Source organism: Toxorhynchites rutilus, chromosome 1 (assembly GCF_029784135.1).
Source record: "Toxorhynchites rutilus septentrionalis strain SRP chromosome 1, ASM2978413v1, whole genome shotgun sequence".
In the NCBI taxonomy this organism is placed as follows: domain Eukaryota; kingdom Metazoa; phylum Arthropoda; class Insecta; order Diptera; family Culicidae; genus Toxorhynchites; species Toxorhynchites rutilus.
Genome location: NC_073744.1, coordinates 24,011,309 through 24,033,387, shown reverse-complemented (window position 1 = coordinate 24,033,387; position 22,079 = coordinate 24,011,309). Strand labels below are relative to the sequence as shown.

At 39.7% G+C, this 22,079-nt stretch overlaps 1 protein-coding gene across 3 annotated transcripts in view; it reads right to left on the bottom strand.

Annotated features, from left to right (window-relative positions):
• The window catches only part of LOC129773903 (acyl-CoA Delta-9 desaturase), a 42,876-nt gene that overhangs the window by 6,994 nt on the left and 13,803 nt on the right, over positions 1-22,079 (bottom strand). The window contains exons 2-4 of one of the 3 annotated variants that reach the window (XM_055777567.1): positions 12,041-12,143; positions 7,361-7,535; positions 7,024-7,222 (exon numbers count right to left, since the gene is read on the bottom strand). In XM_055777567.1, the coding sequence (XP_055633542.1) occupies positions 7,024-7,222; positions 7,361-7,535; positions 12,041-12,129 (463 nt within the window). In that variant the 5' untranslated portion in view covers positions 12,130-12,143. Of the gene's footprint in view, positions 1-7,023; positions 7,223-7,360; positions 7,536-12,021; positions 12,144-22,079 lie in introns of those variants that run through there. The other 2 variants (XM_055777576.1, XM_055777572.1) reach the window with 2 other exon arrangements.

Sequence of the window (22,079 nt, the reverse complement as noted above, 5' to 3'; positions counted from 1 at the left end):
CTTTGGCACGAAGGTGACCCCGTTGGCTTCGTACCACTCCAACACGTCCTTTGAATAGTGGCACAAAGCGAGATCCGGCCAGAAGATGGTCGGGCCCTCGTGCTGCTTCAATAGTGGTAGTAAGCGCTTCTGTAGGCACTCCTTAAGGTAAACCTGCCACTTACCGTGCCGGTCATCACGAAGGGGGCGCTCCGCTTTCCGCAAGAGCAGATCGCTTGCCACACCATGTACTTTTTGGCAAACTTGGATAGTTTCTGCTTGCGAATCTCCTCCGGAACGCTGAATTTGTTCTCTGCGGAGAAGAACAACAGGCCCGGCAGCTGACGAAAGTCCGCTTTAACGTAGGTTTCGTCGTCCATTACCAGGCAATGCGGCTTCGTCAGCATTTCGGTGTACAGCTTCCGGGCTCGCGTCTTCCCCACCATGTTTTGCCTATCAACGCGGTTAGGAGCCTTCTGAACCTTGTATGTACGCAGGCCCTCCCGCTGCTTGGTCCGCTGGACGAATGAACTTGACAAATTCAGCTTATTGGCGACATCTTGGACCGAACTTCTCGGATCACGTCTAAACTGCTTCACTACTTGTGATCTTTTTCACTGACGGAGCATCCATTTTTGTTGTTCTTCACCTTCCGGTCGATGGTTAGGTTCTCGAAGTATCGTTTTAGTACTCTGCTGACCGTGGATTGGACGATTCCCAGCATCTTACCGATGTCCCGATGTGACAACTCCGGATTCTCGAAATGAGTGCACAGGATTAATTCACGACGCTCTTTTTCGTTCGACGACATTTTTCCAAATTTTCGAAAAATTGACAGTGAAGCATGGCCAACGTGATCTATACACTCTTATCTGATTATAAGCGAAAGCTGAAGATATAATTCCTAAAAATTAAATTTCTACAGCGTTTTTTCCGTGATGCAATTTGATGTGACACACCCTTTATATAGTGACGCTTACTTTAAATTTATATTTCAATGCCATCAGATGCATTTCACAACATCTCGTATTTTAAGAACTTCGTTAGATTTTTAAATCTGTTATCTTTTTCTGCGACTTTTGTTTGTCTACAAGAATTATTTTTTTTTCTCTTTCATAGTGACTTTCAACACATTTTGGCTGGTTCTTCACTTTTACTTCAATTTTTTAGCGTGAGAGGTATGGATGTTACCACTACGCCAGATCACCTCCACCGGATGGGAAAATCATAACAACTAACACGTATTTGAAACTATATTTAAAAGAAAATAGTGGTGATCCTAAATAATTGGAATTTATTGTTTAAATGATTATTAATCTATTGTACTGTTGCGAACTTATATCTTCATTTTGAAGACATTTGACCGACCGTGAATATATATTTTTAATTTCAAAAGACATTTCAAAATATGTGAGAACTTCTTTATTTTTTCATAATGAATGGTTACATTGACTGAAAACCTTAAAAAATATGAATAAATCGAACCCTGTTTCTCAGTGTAAATCGGTTTTTTTATTTTTCTCTCATTGTCACAAATAATCAACAAACTAAGCGCGTAGAAAACCCCTTCCCATTTGACTTTTCCGTCAATATACCGCTAATCATCCAGATATTGAGATACTATTCCTAGGTATAACAAACAGTGTGATAAACCGATAACCATAAAACTTGCGGACAATCACATCTAAAATGTTTCGGATGCATATCAGTCCAAATACATTCTGTCAAGTATATACCGGGAATTTGTAAAGGCTGTACCGTTCAAAATCCGAAAACACTCAAATTGCTCTAACGTTCGATTCGTTGGGAAAAATTAATTGAAATTTTGCGTAGACATAGTTTAATGGGTATTGTTTACACTCTGAGTTTTGGTTTCATCAGGTGCGCAAAAGTTTTCAAAACGGCAACAAAAAAACAGTGCGTGCGCGAAAAAGTTTTGCACGAGTACTTCGAGAATAAGGATCTGTCGCATCGTGCCATCGGAAAAATGATGGGAATCGCGAATTCCGCGGTAACCGGTATCATAAAACGGTTGAAAGAACGTCTGACTGCTGATCAGAAGCGAAGATCCGGAAAAAGGCCGTCAGGTCAACGAGACCGATCACAAACGCGCGGTTTGGGCCTTTAAACGGAAACCGAACGCCTCAGTTAGAAATGTGGCTTCAAAGTTGCATGTGAACAAGACTCTCGTGCAGAATATCTACACTCTAGCTGGACTACGTACGTTTAAGGTCCAGGACAGGGTTGCCACATTTAATTCTGTAAATTTTATGTATATTTATATTTTTAACAAAAAAAAATATAGAAAAATTAACGAGAAAAAATGAAAATAAAGGTTTATTTTCATTTTGAATTTGTTTTTCTTATTTATGGGTTGTTATAGTCGTATCAATACAACAACATACAACAAATACAACAAAATACATAGTTCTTCGCCTTCAAAATAGAATCTATCATTGTGGGTGCCAATCGATTTCCGGACTTGGCGTTGTAAAGCGAAAATATTCGCTCAGCAAACGTTGATGAATGTCATCAAAAGTGTCTTACAAACGACCTCAGTAATGGATACAAAAAATTCTCATATCGCCTTTTGACATCCAACCGCTGGTATCAAGTTATATCCGAGTCACTAAATTGTTGCCCCATAAGATTCGTCTTGAGTAACCTGAATTCGTTACCTAAGCCTTGTCTATTATCTGCTTCAACGAATTCAGGAAATTGGCGCATCAAAGCATGAAGGTTTGGTAGCTTGATGAAATTTGAGGGTTTGTCAAGGCCGCAGTTTTGATAACCAGATCGCTGAAATCAAATCACTTTGAATTCTGTTTCACGAGTTCAATATAGAAGTCACGACAAATCCATTCGATGGACAGCTTTCTAACTGCACCCAATTCTTTTTCAGCTTCTTCTGCATCGATACCAACATAGACATCCTCTGGCTTCTTCAGAAAGTCTTAAAAATCTTTCACGTCAAGGTCAGCATCAGCGAATTGTTCCACGTAGCTCTCCAAATACAGTTCGTTAGCTGGTCCTGGTTTAACTGGTCTGCTTTTTAACTGATCTGATCGTTAACTGATCCTTGGACCAGTTATAAAGCAGAATTTTGTAAACAATCGACGCCATATTCAAATAGACGATTTGCTGTGAGGGGCGTTCGAATGTAATTTGAAATATTATAAAAATTGACATTATTTTCACATGACAAAACATTGATTAAATTACAGAGAAATAATTTCCTCAAGTTTTTCATACCTGTTATCGTACTCAATGCGAAACTTCCTTTGGAATCCTTTTGTTTATCCAATTTCATGATTAACGCGAATCAAACAATTCATTTAAGTTCCCCTCGATTTTATTTGACGTTCGACATGCCGGTCCAGTTAAAACGTGAATGTCGATAACTGGTCTTCCCTTTCCGCCTAGTTAGTGAATGTTTACTGTATAAGTGACCCAACATGATCAACAATAACATTCTTGTTACATTATAAAGTTCGTAAGATTGAGAACTTTCTGATTGAAAAGTGCAATTGACGTTATTGATGAGCGATAGAACAAAGTTTGGGAACAGCATAATCGGTTTAGTCATAAGATTGTTTAAATGTGTCAATATAATGATGGCGAATTGATTATGGTCATACTTAACTTGGAACAATAAGAATAGTTTAAGCTCTTCAAATCACTTAAGATTTCAACTCCAACGAACGCCATTTCATTGCGTTGCGTTCAACCTTTTTTTTAAAATCAAGGTATCTACGAGGTACACGCTCGTAAGTTGGCAGCGCATGTGGAGTGGAGATGAGTTCGGTCGTTGGTTACACACGATTATCCCTAAGGTCTCGACGAGTGCATGGTTCAAGGGATTGAATGTAGGTCGTGATTTCATTCGCGTGATATCTCGGCTTATGTCCAATCACTACAACCTAAACGCGCATCTCTATCGCATTGGGCTCGCAGCAAACAATCTTTGTGATTGTGGCGATGGCTACCACGACATCGAGCATGTTGTCTGGTCGTGTATCCGGTTCCATACTGCTCGCTCTCAGCTCTCTAGAGCACTGAGAGCACAAGGCAGACAATCGGAGATCCCCGTCCGGGATATCTTAGGTAGCCGTGATCCTGATCTTCTGCTTCATCTATACCTGTTCCTCAGGAACGCCGATGTCAACGTTTAATGATGTTTCCTTCGTTGTGTCCCCGTTTTATATCCCTCCTATCCGATCGATAAACTTTTACTTAGTCGTGGCAATACATACACACACTCTTTACAGATACACGGGCCAAAGGTTGTGCAGTCCACTGATGATTCAACAAGAGCCAAAGGTTGTACCGCTCATGACAACTCTACATGAACTGATGATTGCGCCGGTTAGTGACCATTCTATCCTGGATTCCTCGAGTCGAGAAAGACGCACCACGCTAGATATGAGGTACAGACTAGGGGGGCGTTGCTGATTATGGGTCAGCTGCATCCCAATAGGAAGTATCCCGTGTCGGGCACACGTACAGAGCATTGGAGACAGCAACATCCGAATTACGAAAACACTTGTAATACTAACCTCGAGCCAACCGCGAGTAATCGGTTACATATTACTAACATAGATAATAAGAAAAATTGTCAAAGAATTGAACTCCCGGCCCCGTGAGGCTAACACCATATGAGCCTTGATAAAAATATATATTTTGGAAAGAAAAAAAAGGTATCTACCTATGCACTGTAATAAATTCAATATTTAAAATTGAATTTAAAAAGATTTCACCTTTCACCTGTTAATTCTGCATCTTTGCTGAAATTTCTGTAATTCTGTATATGCAGCGAAAAATCTGTAAAATACAGAATATTCTGTATTGCTGTATATAATCAAGTCCGCCCAGTACAAGTTGATGCATCTGAATGTCAAATTATACGATTTAGGCATCGCCCGGTCATACTCAATATTTTCTGATTATGATCAATAAGTTCACACTCATGCCAGTTTAAAGCTTGACTAGACACAGAAAAAAAATTTACCCTCACTAGTAAAAGCATATTTTACGGTGACATGTGGTAGGTGGTGTCCGGTAACTTCATTCAACTGCATCGTAATCATTCAGCCAATGCAACAAAACAAAGGCGAATGCCATTGCCCTTTTTCTTTAAAATCAACATTAGGTACTAACACAAAACACATATCGTCATTCATCACAACGATGTTGACTCCCATCGACTTATCCGTTTCCAAGTCATTTTCTCCGACAGACTTTCCCCATGAACGGAACTGTTTTTATTTCCACACCGAGATGACTTGCACATCACGGATATAACTAGGAAGCTTTCTCTCAACATCGCATGGCCAAACAAAAGAACGATGAACGGTTTGCGCGGAAACATCCAGCTGTTCGACACTCATCTACTCGATAGGTTTTCCAGACATAAAGGGCAAGTAAAAGTGGACTTCAAAAACAATCCATCAAACTTGCAAAGGAAGAAAGCGAACCAGTGCAGGAGTTGTTAATGAAATCTAGAGATGATTGGGACCTCATTGAAATTTATTTTTCTTTCAATTAGTCTTCTGCTTACTGAACTTCGAAACAAAACAAAATTATATTTCTCACAAATGCAAATATTAGTAGTTCAACCGGAGAAATAGAAGCTTCTCCCCGAAAGAATTGTTACCTATGTTAAAAAATTTGTCGCTTCTCTATCCTCGCAACCAACTCCTGGAAGAGCACACAATAGTTGGAAAAAATACTTGTACTTGCGGGAAATTTAAGATTACAAATTCCCGGTATATGGTATATTTGACAGAATGTTTTATATTTTGGACAGTACTTTAACTCATTTCCTTTATAGTAAATACTTTTCCGTTCATTTTAACTGGTATCTCGGTCATTATTCTTCGTTAGTTAGCTTTCAACTACTTAAGAGTTTGGTGATTTCCCATATAAACACAAGTTTTAGCGTAGCCCAATGGCGTTCATGTGCCTAATTTCTAGATTTGATTGTTTTGGACAGCTAAAACCAAATCTTCAAAGACCGGGGTTATCAAGAGTTCGAATCTGTTCGTAAGTCCGAAACGGGAGAATCTGCACTTCAAAATAACTTCAACAAGCCATCACGTTATTTGGTTGGAAATTGTCAGGTGTCAATTGTGCATATTGCAAAATAATAAACGTGAAACTGAACAAACCACAAGTGCGATGAGATCCTAATCAGATGTTCCAGTAACAGTTCGATGATTCCATCGAAATACGGAAATCCAGCGTGTAAGTGTTATTCTGTTGATCGGTAACATATTTTCGTAACTTATTCAAAAATCAAATGTCCGATAAATCACTAACGTCTGTTGTGCCATTGATCATTCGCTCTTGATTGGAATGCACGGTAACACACCAACCAATAATAACCTCTTCAGAATGTTGAATTATCCTGCCAGCTAAAATTAAACTTCGCAGCCAGAAAATTATCTAATTCAGCAAGTTAGTTAGCTCCCCATCTCCACACGTATTCGAGGGGTTTGAAGACACCAATAAAAAGGCAGTATAATCGAAAATTAGCATGACTAAAATTATTCAAATCAGATCCCAAACTTTGACGAGCGTCTGACGACTGCGTTTATGGTGGCTCGAAAGACGGATCAGTTCCGTGGAACGGTTGACTTGAAGATGGGTCAATAGCACATAATCATCGACGAGTTCTTGTCGTTGATCCAGATATTGGCTACCAATCCAAACAATCTAGTTGAGTGAACTCTTTTGAACGTTTCATTTGCATTCCGATCTCAAATTCTCAGAGAACTTTGAGTGCCAAAATTATTCTATCAGAGATTTCTGTGTTGCATTCACTTCCAAAGAGTCTACTGTGAATAGAACTATATATATGGTGCAATGCAACTACCAACTGTATAATCATTCAATTTGATCAATAAATCTACATCTAATGAGAATAAAAAAAAACCCGCATTGATACGCTTAGGCACGGAACAAGTGATACACGTGTTACAGATTAATATCCTCGCGGCAAATACTTTTACCGTACCCGAATACCAACGTCACATTAACACTTACCAAGCAAAAACGTGCTAATCTTGGCCGACGTCATTAGCAAGTAGCCGCCGTAGAGGAATCCGCTGTGCAGGTAAATGAACGCAATAATATTACGCCATACCAGGACTGTCTCGTAAGTCGTACGACTACTGCTACTACTGCTGCTGTTGCTGCTACGGATGCTGGCTTCTGGGGAGGAGTTGTTCCGTAGCTCTTCTGTCTGCAAAGAAAAACGTACGCACGGGTTCATAAATTGAATAACAAACAAGGGCTGTTACCACTTGGGCGTGAAATCGGGATAATGAGACAATATTTACCCACAAAAGCGTGGGGTTTCTATGAATGTACAACAACATACCTGAACACGTGCCGTCACAGTCGTCACCGGCTCGGAGGTTCTGACGTTCAGGATAGACTTGTTCGCTTTGATCTGATTATTGTTTTGATCGCCCGGTTCTATACACGTATCTGCTATCAGCAACGTATTCCCGAGGACATTGGGTGCCATCATGGGGACGGGGTATGCCGAGGAGCTGTGAAGTGGAAGAAGATTAAATGAAAATAAAATACCCCGTTTTATCGTCCGAATTAGAATTCATCATCACACTTCGATTATTCGTAAAACAAAACATTCCTACTCGATTATCTAGAAGTGTCAACACATCCATCATCTCATTATAGCCAACAGCCATCGGCTGGAATGACCTCGTAAGATCCTTTTCCGTTTTCGCCTTCAAATACAGCGAAAGAATGTATCCCACCAAGACTTCCGCTCGGGCGGAGATATTTGCATAAATCCAATACGCACATCGCAACGCGACTTGTATCAGTAATTACGATAGAAACGCATATTCCATCCTCCCTATCAGTGGTTTCCCCCAAGAAAGCAAGATAGGACATGTACCCCTATGCCGCCGACTGTCGGACGGTCAGACCATTTTTATGGTCAACTCCGCGCAACGCGTTCGCTACGTGAGTACAATTGATGTTTCATTTGCAAACAATCAAGATCGTAACTTGTCACCCGTGAATTATCATTATCAGCGTGTAACAAAGAGCCCTGATCAATTCGACGCAAGCTGTCACAACTCCGGTCGGTTATCCGAAATGATGAACGGTAGCCGTCTCAATAAATAAATTTTAAGTGCATATCCCTTGTTTGCAGGAGAAACTACTCTCATCTCATGTACAAGTGCGATTTTTCCCTTCCAAGACGCACCCTGGCAGGGTGCATCTGTGTACCATCCTTACAATTGAGCCCGAAAGTGGTATGCGGAACGAAGTGAAATTCATCTTTTCTCAGTGGTGTACCGATCGTAAAGTAGATAATAATTGACCCGAGTTGTGAATCACATTTCGCAAAGGGAAAACGGCCGAAAAACTTGTTTATGGTTTGTTTATGTACAGGTAGCGCTTTCACTTGCTTATGTTAAATAACATTGATCCCATTGATCCCGCGAGGCGAGTTACGTGAGATATCAAAGTGTCTCGTTTTATTACTGAAGCCACCTTACTTTTCACCCCTCTTTGATGACATATGAGAACACGACTTCAAATCTCACCCTAGTGACAAACTATAGTCACGCCATTCGCCTGCGGAAACAGCTTGACTTGAGCCATCTCACGTCATTCACCGCGCGGAATAAAGGGGATTCTGTAAGTCTCGTCACGGCTCCAGTCACTGTCGAGTCGAACAGACTATCCTAATCCAGTACACGATTTTTATTTAAATGTTTCGTTTGGTAGACTTTTTCTCGGTGTGATCAGCGATGTCAGAGGTGAAGACATGCTTTTATTTCGAGAAATACAACAAACTCATCACTCAGACGTTTGGTTATTAAGGAATTATTGGGGACAATGTTTATTCATCTAATCAACGGTTCATAAGGAAAAGTTTTAAATCTATATGCATGTAATGCCATCAACAGTTATACAATAAACTAGTCTATTTTTTTCATCATTTTCATAGCAATAAACTTCAAAAATCTAGATACGACGAATGAAACACATTGATGTAAAATTTTATTCAGAAAAAAAACATTTGCTTATCAATCATGCGCAAAAATTGTGTTTTGAATAATTCGTTTTCGTTCAACATGATTGGGAAGATATTTTTCGTGCCGTGTTAATATATTCAAAACAGTCACCTGTCATCCCTGACTATGAAGTTCGGTGTTTACATCCGATTGTGTTGTTTGGAACATGCCCATTTAAAAATCTGTAAAATTTTCCAATTACTGAATTGAATTTGATGGTTGCAGTTGAAAACATATACATATTGCTTGTGCAGTTTTAGTTCGAACTTAAAAGTGGAACAAAGTAATACCGATGCTTTAAATCAACAAGGTGAACAAAAATATCAAACAAACTAGACGACGACTTGTCTGAGTCATTAGCTACCGCGGCCGAACAGTTGAGTCAGACGAGCTACTCGTTTGTTTTTAGTTGAGCTCGGCTTCTGGAATATGTAAACGAACGAGACGAGCGCTCGTCTTCTCGTCTCGTCTTCTGGAATAGAAAAGTTGATTTTCATTTTTTAACATTTATTCGAAAATGTGCTTATTTCATCTGAAAGTATTTTATCATTTTCGCGAATTCAAATCGAAGAAATAATTTCCAATCGGTGATGACATTTGTACAGTGTCTTCGTTAGTTACTGTACAATCAAACTTTCGTGCACACTTCGATCCAATGTCACCTCGGCTTTATTATTTTTGACACTCTTCGAACCCGTTGAACGAAGTTCAATTCCGTCAACGCGAATTGGACAATCTTCTCACTGCAGAACATATTGGTCAAGGTGGTATGACATTTACTACAGGTGTGTTAGTTTTTTTTGCATCACACACCTGATTGCTTACACAAATGAGATACTGTACAAAATCACGATGTTTGTTTATTCTGATACCTGTTACCTGATACCTGGAAGCTATCTTTCTAATCTAAGCAGAGACGAGCACAACGAATTAAAGTTAGCTGACATCCAGAACCAAAAACTCATCATACAATTCCAATTGAATCCCATTCAGTAGGGTCAGAAGATATATATATATATAAAAATTTATTTTTCTGTCTGTCTGTCTGACTCGGACTCCGGAAATTACTGGACCGATCGACACGAAAATTGTTATGTAGGGGATTTTGGGCCCGGGGAAGGTTTTCATGATAGTTTGAGACCCCTCCCCCTCTCTAAAGGGGGGCTGCCATACAAATGAAACACAAATTTCTACATTACTCGAGAATTAATCAAGCAAATGAAACCAAATTAGGCATCTGTAGGTTTTAGGGTGTAATAAATGATTCTATGGTGGTCAGATACTCCTCCCCCGTCTCTTAGGGTGGGGGGGTCGGTTTTGGGGTTCTGCCATACAAATGAAACACAAATTTCTGCATTACTCGAAAACAAATCAAGTAAATGAAACGAAATTTGGCATGTGCAGGTTTTAGGGTGCAATAAATGATTCTATGGTGGTTAGATACTCCTCCACCCTCCCTTGGGGGGGCGGGAGGTGGTCTGCCATACAAATAAAACACAAATTTCTACATAACTCGAGAATTAATCAAGCAAACGAAACCAAATTTGGCATGCGAAAGTTTTAGGGTACACAAAACGTTTCTATGGCGAATAGACACTCCTCCCGTCTCTCTGAGGGGGGAAGGGAGCTGCTATACAAATGAAGCATACATTTCCGCGTAATTCAAGAACTAATCAAGCAAACGGAACTGAATTTGACATGTGGAGGTTTTATGGGGAAGAAACATTTCTAAGGTGGTTCGACACTCTTCCCCCCGCTCTTAGGGTGGGCTGTCATACAAATGAAAAACAAATTTATGCCTAACTCGAAAACTAATCAAGAAAATGGAGCCAAATTTGGCATGTGAAGATTTTAGCGGGTACGAAACGTTTCTATGGTGAATAGACACTCCTCCCCCTCTCTAAGGGGAGAAGAGGGGAGGGGTCTGTCTTTATTCTATCATATTTTCTATATGAAACATTTCTCGCGTAACTTTTGAAAAGGTCCTATGTAACAAATGTAAACAAATCGAGTTAATGGATGCACGCTTTTAATTTTCAATCATTGAATGCATTACAAAAACAATCGTTCACGTATCTATCTTCTTCATCTTTTAATCGCCGATGCAAAAAATATCCAATGTACAGATTCGGATTTTAAGCACTCGGTTGTGACTTCAGACGCCTCTTTCCTCCGACGCTCGAAACATCCGAAGTAACAAAGCAATCAAAACAACACGAAGTCGTACTTCGGTCATTTTGAGTTTTTGTTTCTTTCAGGTGTTGTTATCTATGTCAGTGCAATTCAACGAGTGATGACAATAATAATCTGTCTTTAAAATGAAATACTGATGTTTCGATTGTTCTTCAGTAGTTAGTTTCAAATTCTTATCGTGAAACGTAATATGTCCACTGTGCAAACAGGGGCAGTCAAAACGTCCAACGTAACATTTTTCGCTCCGAGGCTTCAAATTTAAGCTCAAATCACGGAACAACTGTTACAATTGGTTTTTCAGAGTTATTATTGACTGCTAGTGGTAAAAGTAGTGATAAAGATCGATACCTTTTAAGACAATCCGCGGAATAATGTTCGGGTCTTCAACTTCATTTTTCCCGAGTTGACGAAAATGTTACATTGGACCTTTTCAAAAGTTACGCGAGATTTATTCCACGTAACTGAGAAACATGTTATTTGCAAGTGGTTGAAAAATCTTGAACGAGAATTGTATCTGAAAATAATCTGGTATTATAATGATGAGTTTTGGTAGAAGTACTGGGATTTTTTTAGTAAAAGATAAATACAACGGGGTCGATTAGAAGATCAATCAATGAACAGTTCTGCGATTGGACTCATGATCTTGCGCTTAGTAAGAAAACGTGAATGTTTGAAGGTATTGGTAACAAAAAACAAATTTTGGGCGGGACGAAGATTGCCGGGTCAGCTAGTCAATAAATCAATTTGTTCATGTCAATATTATCGATAGAAACTGCCAAAGCAAACAAACCTCACGATGTTCAAAATACCTGGTCCACAGTTTCTCCAGCTTCGCAACCACCTCCTGGAAATGATTCTCTCCTAGTTTCTCGAAATACGTATTGTCCGCCGCTATCATCGCTCGATTCGTGCCTGCCAGAAAAGCTCTTGATTATACATATTTTAAAACACATTTTCATTATCTTGGTGGAAGGTGGAATATATACAGTCAACGAAATCACCGTTACAATTGAAGATATTGTCGACCTATTTGTTCAGCTATTTGTTCGTAAAGTTTCTATCGTTCACAAGATCATTGAATTCTAGCGGAATATACCTAGTATAGCCATAAGGTCTGTTAGTCGTTTGAGAATTCATAACTCGAGAACAAACTGAGATGAAAGGCAATTTTTTTATTGAAGATATAAAAGTATCTAAAATTAACATTTTTGGCGAAAATATTCGAAATGCTCCCTCTCTTGCTTATGCTTGTGAATGTTTGGGCCAATCGTCAATAGCTGCACGAATTATTGTAAGTGGATGCTCACGGGTGGGACTGCAATGTTTTCCACTTTTTTTTTCGCTTCGAATTTATCTGCTGACAATTTCACTGACAGAAATTATGGCTATATTACACCCAAAACTTTCCCATACTGGTATATCATTTGCATAATATATATGATATAGCAATATGAGCGGGCGAAACAAGAGACACATTGCAAATAAGCACGCATTAAACTTTTGACATAGGACTATGTCTTTGATTTCTATATAGGGGGGTAACTCTTCGAAAAATTAAACGATTCATTAAGAGTTTTCAAACGCATATTACTCAAAATTGTTATCGCGACACATGTTGTGTTATATACCATTGGACAGCAAATTTATCCAGATTTTTTAGCTCATGACATGAACAGTGAATATAGTAAAAAAAGATAACATTTTGACAATTCAAATGGATATGTTTTTTCGATTTTACTAGCCTCGTTTTCCTCGTTGCATACAATTAGGCGTTAGCTCATAAGGGCATCCCCACCGATGGGTTGCTATAAGCGTTGGTAATTTGAAAACTTTAATCGTTGCTACTTTGGATAGCAACCCATTTTTGCACCGGTCGTTGCTATCATGGTTGCCATTTCAGTACTTTCTTTTTCGCACCGGTGTTTATCAAACGAGTATGTTCTTTTTGTAGATATGATTATTTGCTCCGAGTTTTGAGAAACTCACGCGTCGTGGAAAGAAAAGCAAAAATCACTGTTTTACACAACAACTTAATCATGACCATCGCAGAACAGAAAGAATCAAAACAAAATTCCGACTTCTGCTGCAAATAGCAACCTTGCGATGAAGTAACTACTGCGTTGCCAAATTTATGAATCGGCTGCTACTTTGGGACTGCGTTGTTATTTTACTCACCCGATGGCAACTCCCAGTGTGGTTGCAAAGTTATGGTGAAGGGGTGCTTAATCGTTTTTAGCAACCGAATTTAGCAACTGGTGGGGATGCTCTAAAGTGATTAGATGCGTATTATGAATTATTCTCAATTTGCCGATAATAGGTATTTATCAGTTGTCAGAATCAATGAATGGATGATTTAGGAATGATCTTGAAGATGATATTGGATGATCTCACTCTATACTCCCCAAAGTTTTGACGAGAGCCTGGCTCAAAAGGTTAAACGTCGATAGAAATTTTATTAGATTGAAGTTCAGGTTGTTGTCCAATCAATTCGTGCTCAATTCACGTTTAACGTGTAGGTCTTGTAACTAGCAGTTTATGGAATTGTGGTCCAAGATGTCATTATATCGAGCATGTTTTTTTGGTTATGTAAAAAATGCAATTAATGAATTCAGCTGGCTGCTGATTTAGAAGAAAAAGGTATACTCACGCATATGTTCATGACTTCCATTTGATGTATCGAAAAATACAAAAATAACGGTTTTGAACAATGAAAAAACTCAATTCAAATTCAATTACTACACACAATCATAGTCCTATGTCAAGATCGCGTCCGTGCCTCTAGGCCCAGACCCATCAACTTTTTCGCATACTATGCCACATACACGGTCCAGACCGACCGGATATAAATTCACGTTTATGCTCTCCTTTTTACTCTTAGAAAACACTGTCCAACTTCAGTGGCTATGTGAATAGCGTAGTCGTGTAAAACACCCTTGCCAGTCGCCTTTGGTTCTATCCCCGATCCCCGATTTTTTTTTTGGTACAATCCCAAACTGATATTCAGCCAGAGAGAAAGACTACTCCCATACATACCAACATTTAAAAATTTTGAAAAATGTGCTTTTATTTGTTCATTTTAATCTTCAGCACACGAAAAAGGATTTTTATCTGCCGAAGATGATATATTTTTTGCTAACGCTAGTTGGGGTGTAGGTACAATATTGAATAACTCATTACCATTGTTCCACTGGCCGACATGGACATGATAGTTTCTTATTACCTTTCTTCAAGAGGCCATATGTCCCTTAGGGGTATTGGTAAGTACGAATACAAATGGTACACGCCATATTGCATGTGGAATGTTAGTTTCAATTCAAGAGAAAAAAAAAATTCTCGTTTGATTCGTCGAGATATTTCAGATTTCAGTGCAAACTATCACCACCTGCAAACGAATGAGTAGAAAACAGCCTACGATATTATATCATTCGTAATTTTGACGTAGGACTACGTCTAACCGGAAGATATAGGGGGGAAATGGAAATCTAGGCACTGAACAAGTAGGAAAAAATGCAAGATTTGGAACGCTTATAACTCGAGCATTTCTCAATAGATCGCAAAGGTTTTTGCATCAATTGATAGGAAATATATCCACGCATCTATCATAACGAATAACATTTCATTTTTCTTGAGATAAATAATTGAATAATTGTGAAATATCAAGCATTGTCAAAATGCACTATGTGCCCATTTTTGATTGGTCCATTTTGTGCTCCTCAAATAGTACCGACCAAAACGGGCAACCAGAGCAGCAGCGAAATAGAATGAAGCACGATTGGAAAGGAAGAAGAAAAAAATGAACGAAACATTGGTCGCAGTCTCACACATGCGTAATTCTCGAGCCAGCCAGTCAGCTTAAAAATCCCCGCTCCGCTGCCGTAACGCTCATTCTCATTCAAACCGTACACCACTTCGGTTCGCATCACAACACATCAACAAACCAACCCAAGCAGCCATGTCTGGACATGGTAAAGGAGGAAAAGTGAAGGGAAAGGCAAAATCCCGCTCGAACCGTGTTGATCTGGAGTTCCCCGCAAGGATAGCTAGGCCGAGCGCGTTAGTACCAGTGCACCAGTTCACCTAGCCGGCGTTATATAGTTTCGGCCGCCGAAGTGATCGAGTTAGCTGGCAAAGCTGCTCGCGACGATAAGAAAACCCGCATTCGGAACAGAACACATTCGGTTCGGTGGACATCAAGACAACAGGCAGTTGCAGCGAGTGGCGAATGGCAAACGCAATCGCAAAACGGCGTCAGGTAGCAGAAGAAAAAAGTTTGTTCTTTATACAAACTGCTTTGGTGGCAAATCCAGAACAAGGCGGCATCGAGGGCGTTCGAAATGGTTTTTTTCAAAACCACAAGTACTAAGTTTTCTAAATTGGAACCATTCCATAAAACAAGGCGCTTTTCAGGGCCATTAAACCTTCCAAAAAAGAGTTTAGGAAATACAGTTCAATGCTTTCTAAAACATTATCCAAAATAATAATAAAACACAAATTGATTTTTTCATAATTTGTTTGCCAGGATATGACGAGTATGTGAATTTGGCAGTTATTCTGAGCTTATTGATTTTCACCAATTCTTAAATTGCTTCTGATTGAAAGTACAGTAATTTACACTTATCTCGACATTTAGCTAATTGGACGGACCTGTAATGCGACATATTTAGTTGGACATTTTTGTAAACATAGAGTTCGGGGTCCAAATTATGACCCCACATTGAAAGTCGACACTGTACCACTGTCATCGCAAATGTTCAATTACAGGTTAAAATTACCTCCAATCCGATACTGAGTGGTGGTAATGCGACGTGTCATTGAATGTAATTTACTGTAAAATATGTCACAAGCTGGATGGGAAGAAATTTTCCAACTGTGAAAGCTGTGGCGAGTGGCAAATGCAATCGCTAAACAGAAAGGTTTAGCCGAACAAGATGGGGATATCGAGTGATAACAAAACAATAAACTCTTTAGATTGAAGATAATTTTGTGATCCTGAAAAGGACCCTTTTTAGCCTGCATGTGAATCCAACGAGCGAACAAATCGTAATGAATGTATTTTTTTGCCATCGCTCCCTTTTAACGCCCATTCGTTCGTCTCGTTGGGCTCGCCCCTCTGGCTGAGTCTGCCGATTTGTCTCTATCCTGTGAGTGTGTACCGCTAGAGTATAAAACACGCGGACCCCAAAAAAAAAAATATCTTATTTTCTTTCAAACCGTAAACCCGTGTGGTTGTATGGCATCGGCATCGTGGACGTAACAAAGGACGACAAGTTAAGGGAAAGGCAAAGTCTCACTCGAACCGTGCAGGTCTCCAGTTCCCTGTTGGTCGCATTCACTGATTGCTCCGCAAGGGTAACTAGGCCGAACGGATTGGTGCCGGAGCACCAGTATACCTAACAGCGATTATAGAGTTTCGGCCGTCGGAGTGCTCGAGTTGGCTTGCAAAGCTGCTCACGACAATCAGAAAATCCGCATCAAGAACAGAGCAGCTTCGGTTCGGCGCTCATCAAGGCAACAATTAGTTTCAGTGAGTGGCAAAGTGTTTCTCCGGCACGTCGCATTAAATGTAATTTACTGAACAACATGTCACAAGCTGGATGGGAAGAAATTTTCCAACTGTGAAAGCTGTGGCGAGTGGCAAACGCAATAGCTAAACAGGAAGGTTTAACCGAACAAGATAGGAATATCGAGTGATAACAAAAACACAACACCAAAGGTTCTTTTCAGAACCATCAACATATTCATAATGAGTAAACAGTAAACTAATCCAGCTTTCAGGTAGATAGGTAGGTATTCACGTAGGAGAAGAAAATAAAACAATATATTTAAAATATATATTTGACAAAAGCTGTCCGCTTTGTATAGTTCTACGTCACTCCGGTTATGTCCCCGACATTACCCACCCGTCTTTTTTTTTTCAAAAACTCAATTAAAAAAAACTCGAGGGGTTGTATCCGAGACACGACCGCTTAGGACATAGGGCTACACAATACTTTTTTTTAATTTGTTGGTTTTTCATTTCGGATATTATTTATAAATACGTTGAAATTCCATGAATAACTCTTTAGTAAAAAGTTCCCGGGACCCTGAAAAGGTTTAATGCCTTGCGTGGTTTTGTAGAATCATTTCCAGAAGCAACGATTCTTTCTTGCCTTTGCGAGAACACTAATTGGTCAAATGTAGCAATTTGTTTGTTTATATCAATGCACGCATCGCACTTTGTTTATTGTACATTTAATAATTTTATGTAAAATTATTAAAAAAAAATTGTAAAAATTGTCAACTGAGAGTTTGTTGCATCAGAACAGAGCCGATGCGCACGAGAGCAAATACGAATGGTAACTAAAAGTATCGAAGGTGCGATATTCACATGTACTGGAAATGAACAAATTTTAAGTTTCGCGCAACGAAAACAAGCAACACACACAAAGCCAAACACTGACGGCTAGAAGCGACCTATAATCATTTGCACTCTTCTCTTTTTTCACCTGCTTTGCCATGGCTCGGATGGTTGTGTTAATTGCAATGCCAGATGCACTTTAAGTGAAATATTCGCTAGCGTTCACAGCTCGAGGGGAAACATAAACGAGCAGAATAAGCGACCTTTGTTTTTTCGGGCACAGAAAGATTCTGAGAATTATCCTCAGGGGAGATGCAACACTAATACGCTAGCGACAGCTTACTTACTATGCAAGGATGGAGTTTACTTCGTAAACATTCGTTGTTTCTTACTGGTATATCATTTGAATTATATATAGCTACAGCAATATAAGATCAATATGAGCGAGACACATTGCTAAAACTTTTCGATGAGAAAGATATAGATACCTTAAGTCCTTCTTTTTACAACTGATTAATCCCTCTGTTGTAATGTGTCATCGATTGATGGAACTTTGCTCCATCGCTGCATATATGTGTGATTGTTTTACTAAAAAAAAGCAGCATATTATGCAGTTACTTTCATAAACACAATTCCGCTTCGTGACGAAATTTTAACGCAATATCCTTTCAACAGTTGATCTACGCGTACGAGGTATGGCTATTAAATAACGAGACCGGTTACGAAAAAGGGTTATATTTTAAAAATTACGGTACAACGATATGCTCCCCTTCAATATACTCCCCTTGGCTCCTCACACACCTTTCCATACGTTTTTTTTCCATTGTTCGAAGCAGTGCTGAAACTCTTTTTTGTGATGGCATTCAAAAGCCGCGTCGCTTTTTCCTTCGCCTCTTCTACGGACTGAAATCGGGTACCTTTCAACACGGATTTGATCTTGGGGAATAGAAAAACATCGCATGGGGCTAGATCTGGCGAATACGGGGCATGTTCGAGCACTGGAATGCCCTTATCGGCTAAAAATTGCTTCGCCGACAGCGCGTTATGGGCAGGTGCGTTGTTGTTCGTGTTTTTCGTCACACATGATTTCCGACGAGCACTACAAACCACGTTCCATTCAAACCACTGCTGCTCGCAAACTACAATAGTGACAAAAACGTGTTTTCATACGTTTATAGCAGACACTTCAAGCTACCGAACGCACTATTCGTTTTTCCCTTCAGGCGCACAGTCTCGTTATTTAATACCCATACCTCGTATAAGATTGGATTTTCATTGAAGATAGTTCACAATACACTATAGTTCACAGAGTATTTTCCTATAGTTCCAGTAATTCCAAATATGCAAATATGCTCAAATGCGTATAATAAATCGAAAAAAACTAAATGGACGATAACATCGTCAAATAAGCTTCTTCCTACATACTGCGCAAACAAACCACACAAGAACAGAAAATCGCATAAAAAAATTTCGCACAAAAGGCCCCACAAAAAAGGTTTTTCATTTATTTTGTTTACATAAGAATAAGAACATTCCTCAATCGATAGTTGAAAGAGCCGGACGCTTATTGTTCGCGTCTCTGCTACAAATCGAAGCTGGTGAAGTTTTTTTCCCCCTCCGCCAAAGTGCCTTTGGTTTTTTTTTCTTTGACCGTTCGTGGCAAGATAAGTGCCGTTAATACCCGGAACAGCGAGGAAGCAGCACCTCTCCGGCAACGCCGGACCGGCGATCTGTGAATTGGTTCCAGCGGCATCGATTTCATCATAGAGAAGTATAATCAACAACAACTTTTGCCGTCACGCTATTGTGTTTACCTCGTAGCGTGCGGCGTTGTATAGCGAATAGGGGTGTTCAAGGTTGTTCGGACACCGCAAATTAGTATTTTGTTTTTTTTTTGAGATATATATATTTATATATTTTTCTTAAATTTAAGTTGATTATTAGTCTAAGTTAGTTTTAAGTTGAGTTTTTGAGCGCGCGTGCGTGTGTGTGTGTGTTTTTTTTCATAGACGGTTGCGCACCGTTTGCGCAACCGTTATGACATCTACCGATGCCATTGTTGCGCGGACACGCTATTATCAATCGACCTCAAAGGGACCATGGGTTGTTTTCTTTCGGCCCAAGGGAAAATCGTTGAGAACTCTTGATATTTTAAGAGATTTGCTGCGTCAATTTTCGGGCGTCTCGATACTTAAAGAGAGACCGGATAAACTGCGTGTAGAAGCACTGACTTTTGATGTGGCCAACAAGATTGTTGACCACGAAGTTTTTGACAGGGAATATCACATCTACATTCCTTCTCGAGAGTTGGAGATAGAAGGCGTAGTAACCGACGCGAGTCTGAGTGTCGATGAATTGAAAAAAGCTTCGGGTTCTTTCAAAAACTCGATGATAGGTGATCTTGTAAAGATCCTGGATGTTAGAAACCTGCATTCAGCATCTTTGGAAGAAAACAAAAAAGTTTATAAGCCCTCGCACTCTTTTCGGATTACTTTCGCAGGTTCTGTTCTCCCAAACTATGTGAAAGTAGAAAAAAAAATTTTCCAGTGCGCCTGTTTGTACCACGGGTTTATAATTGTACCAACTGTAAAAAGTTGGGACACTCGTTTAGCCACTGCGGCAACAAATTTCGTTGCGGTAAATGTGGCGAAAAACATAGTGAGGATTCTTGCACACAAACAGTGGAAAAATGTATCCACTGTGGCGAGAATCCTCACCCTCTACAGGTGTGCTCGAGGTACAAACAGCACTCCGATAAAGTGAAGCGTTCTATCGCTGGACGCTCCAAGCGGACTTATGCTGAAATGCTAAAGACCGCATCAGCCGCTCAAGATGAAAACCAATTTTCGGTTTTGTCATCTCAAGAATCGGACTCTGATTCTGATGAGGGTCATACTACGGATGCATCAGAATCTTCAATAAAGGATGAATCATCAAAAAGAAAGCTCTCTTCACCAACGGTGCACCGTAAGAAACCTAAAGTGACCCTCGAAAGATTGTCTAATTCCAAGGGTAATAGTAATAAAAAAAACGAATCCGAAGGCTCCTTCTCAGCCAGTTCCTGGTTGCAGCAAGGATTTTACGTCATTACCCAGAGAAGAGAGAAATAAAAACGCTGCTCCTCGAACTTCTCGTAGAAAATTCGCGTCTAATCGAGGATTGATAGCTTTTTCGGACATTGTGGACTTCATACTAAACACGTTAAAAGTTCAAGACCCCCTCAGAAGCTTTATTTCTGCCTTGCTTCCATCTTTAAAGTCTTATCTTAAGCAATTGACTGCTTCATGGCCCCTCCTTGCATCAATCATATCATTCGATGGATAATTCCCCTAGCGTAGTAGAAGATATGATCAATGTGCTACAATGGAACTGCCGTAGTCTAGTGCCAAAACTAGATTCGTTCAAATTTTTACTTCAAAATTATGATTGTGATATATTTGCCCTCTCTGAACCATGGCTTTCTTCTGACACTGAACTCAACTTCCACGATTTTAACATTATTCGCCTGGATAGAAATGATTCTTATGGAGGAGTACTTTTGGGGATCAAAAAGTGCTACTCTTTCTATAAAATTCCTCTCCCAGCTCTATCAGACGTCGAAATTGTCGCGTGTCAAATAACTGCAAAGAATAAAGAACTTTGCATAGCTTCAGTATACGTTCCTCCAAATACTAACATTAGCCGTAGTCATCTTTGGAATCTAGTCTCGATTCTCTTATCCCCAGTTCTAATTCTGAGTGATATGAACTCTCATGGTACTGGGTGGGGTGATCCTTATGATGACGCCAGAGCGGCTATTTTTTACGATTTATGTGACGATTTCAACTTGACTATCTTGAACACTGGTGAAGCGACACGAATTCCAAAACCTCCGGCTCGAGAAAGTCGTCTCGACCTTTCTTTTTGCTCAAGCTCGTTATCATTAGATTGTCAGTGGAAGGTCATCAATGATCCCCATGGTAGCGATCACTTGCCAATCAGTATATCAATCAAGTGTAGCCCGCAATCCACTGAACCATCTCGAGTTCCATTTGATCTAACAAGGAACATCGACTGGCAAAAATTTGCAACGGCGGTAACAATCGGTGTCGAATCAATAGATATACTTCCACCATTGGAAGAATATCGATTCTTTGTCGATTTGATGTATAAAAGCTCACTGGAAGCACAAAAAAGAAAAGTTCCAAGTGCTCCGTTTAAAAGAAAACCAGCCACTCCTGGCTGGGACGATGAATGCACAAAATTGTATTTGAAAAAATCTGATGCTTTCAAAGCTTTTCGTAGACATGGAACATCCACACACTTCGAGGAATATTCAAAGCTTGAAATACAGCTGAAACAATTAATTAAAGCAAAAAAACGCGGTTACTGGCGCAATTTCATTGACGGTCTTTCTCGTGAAACCTCAATACGTACCTTGTGGAGGGCAGCTCGCAACATGCGTAACCGCTCATCTACCAACGAGAGTGAAGAATACTCCAACCTATGGATATTCGATTTCGCGAAAAAGG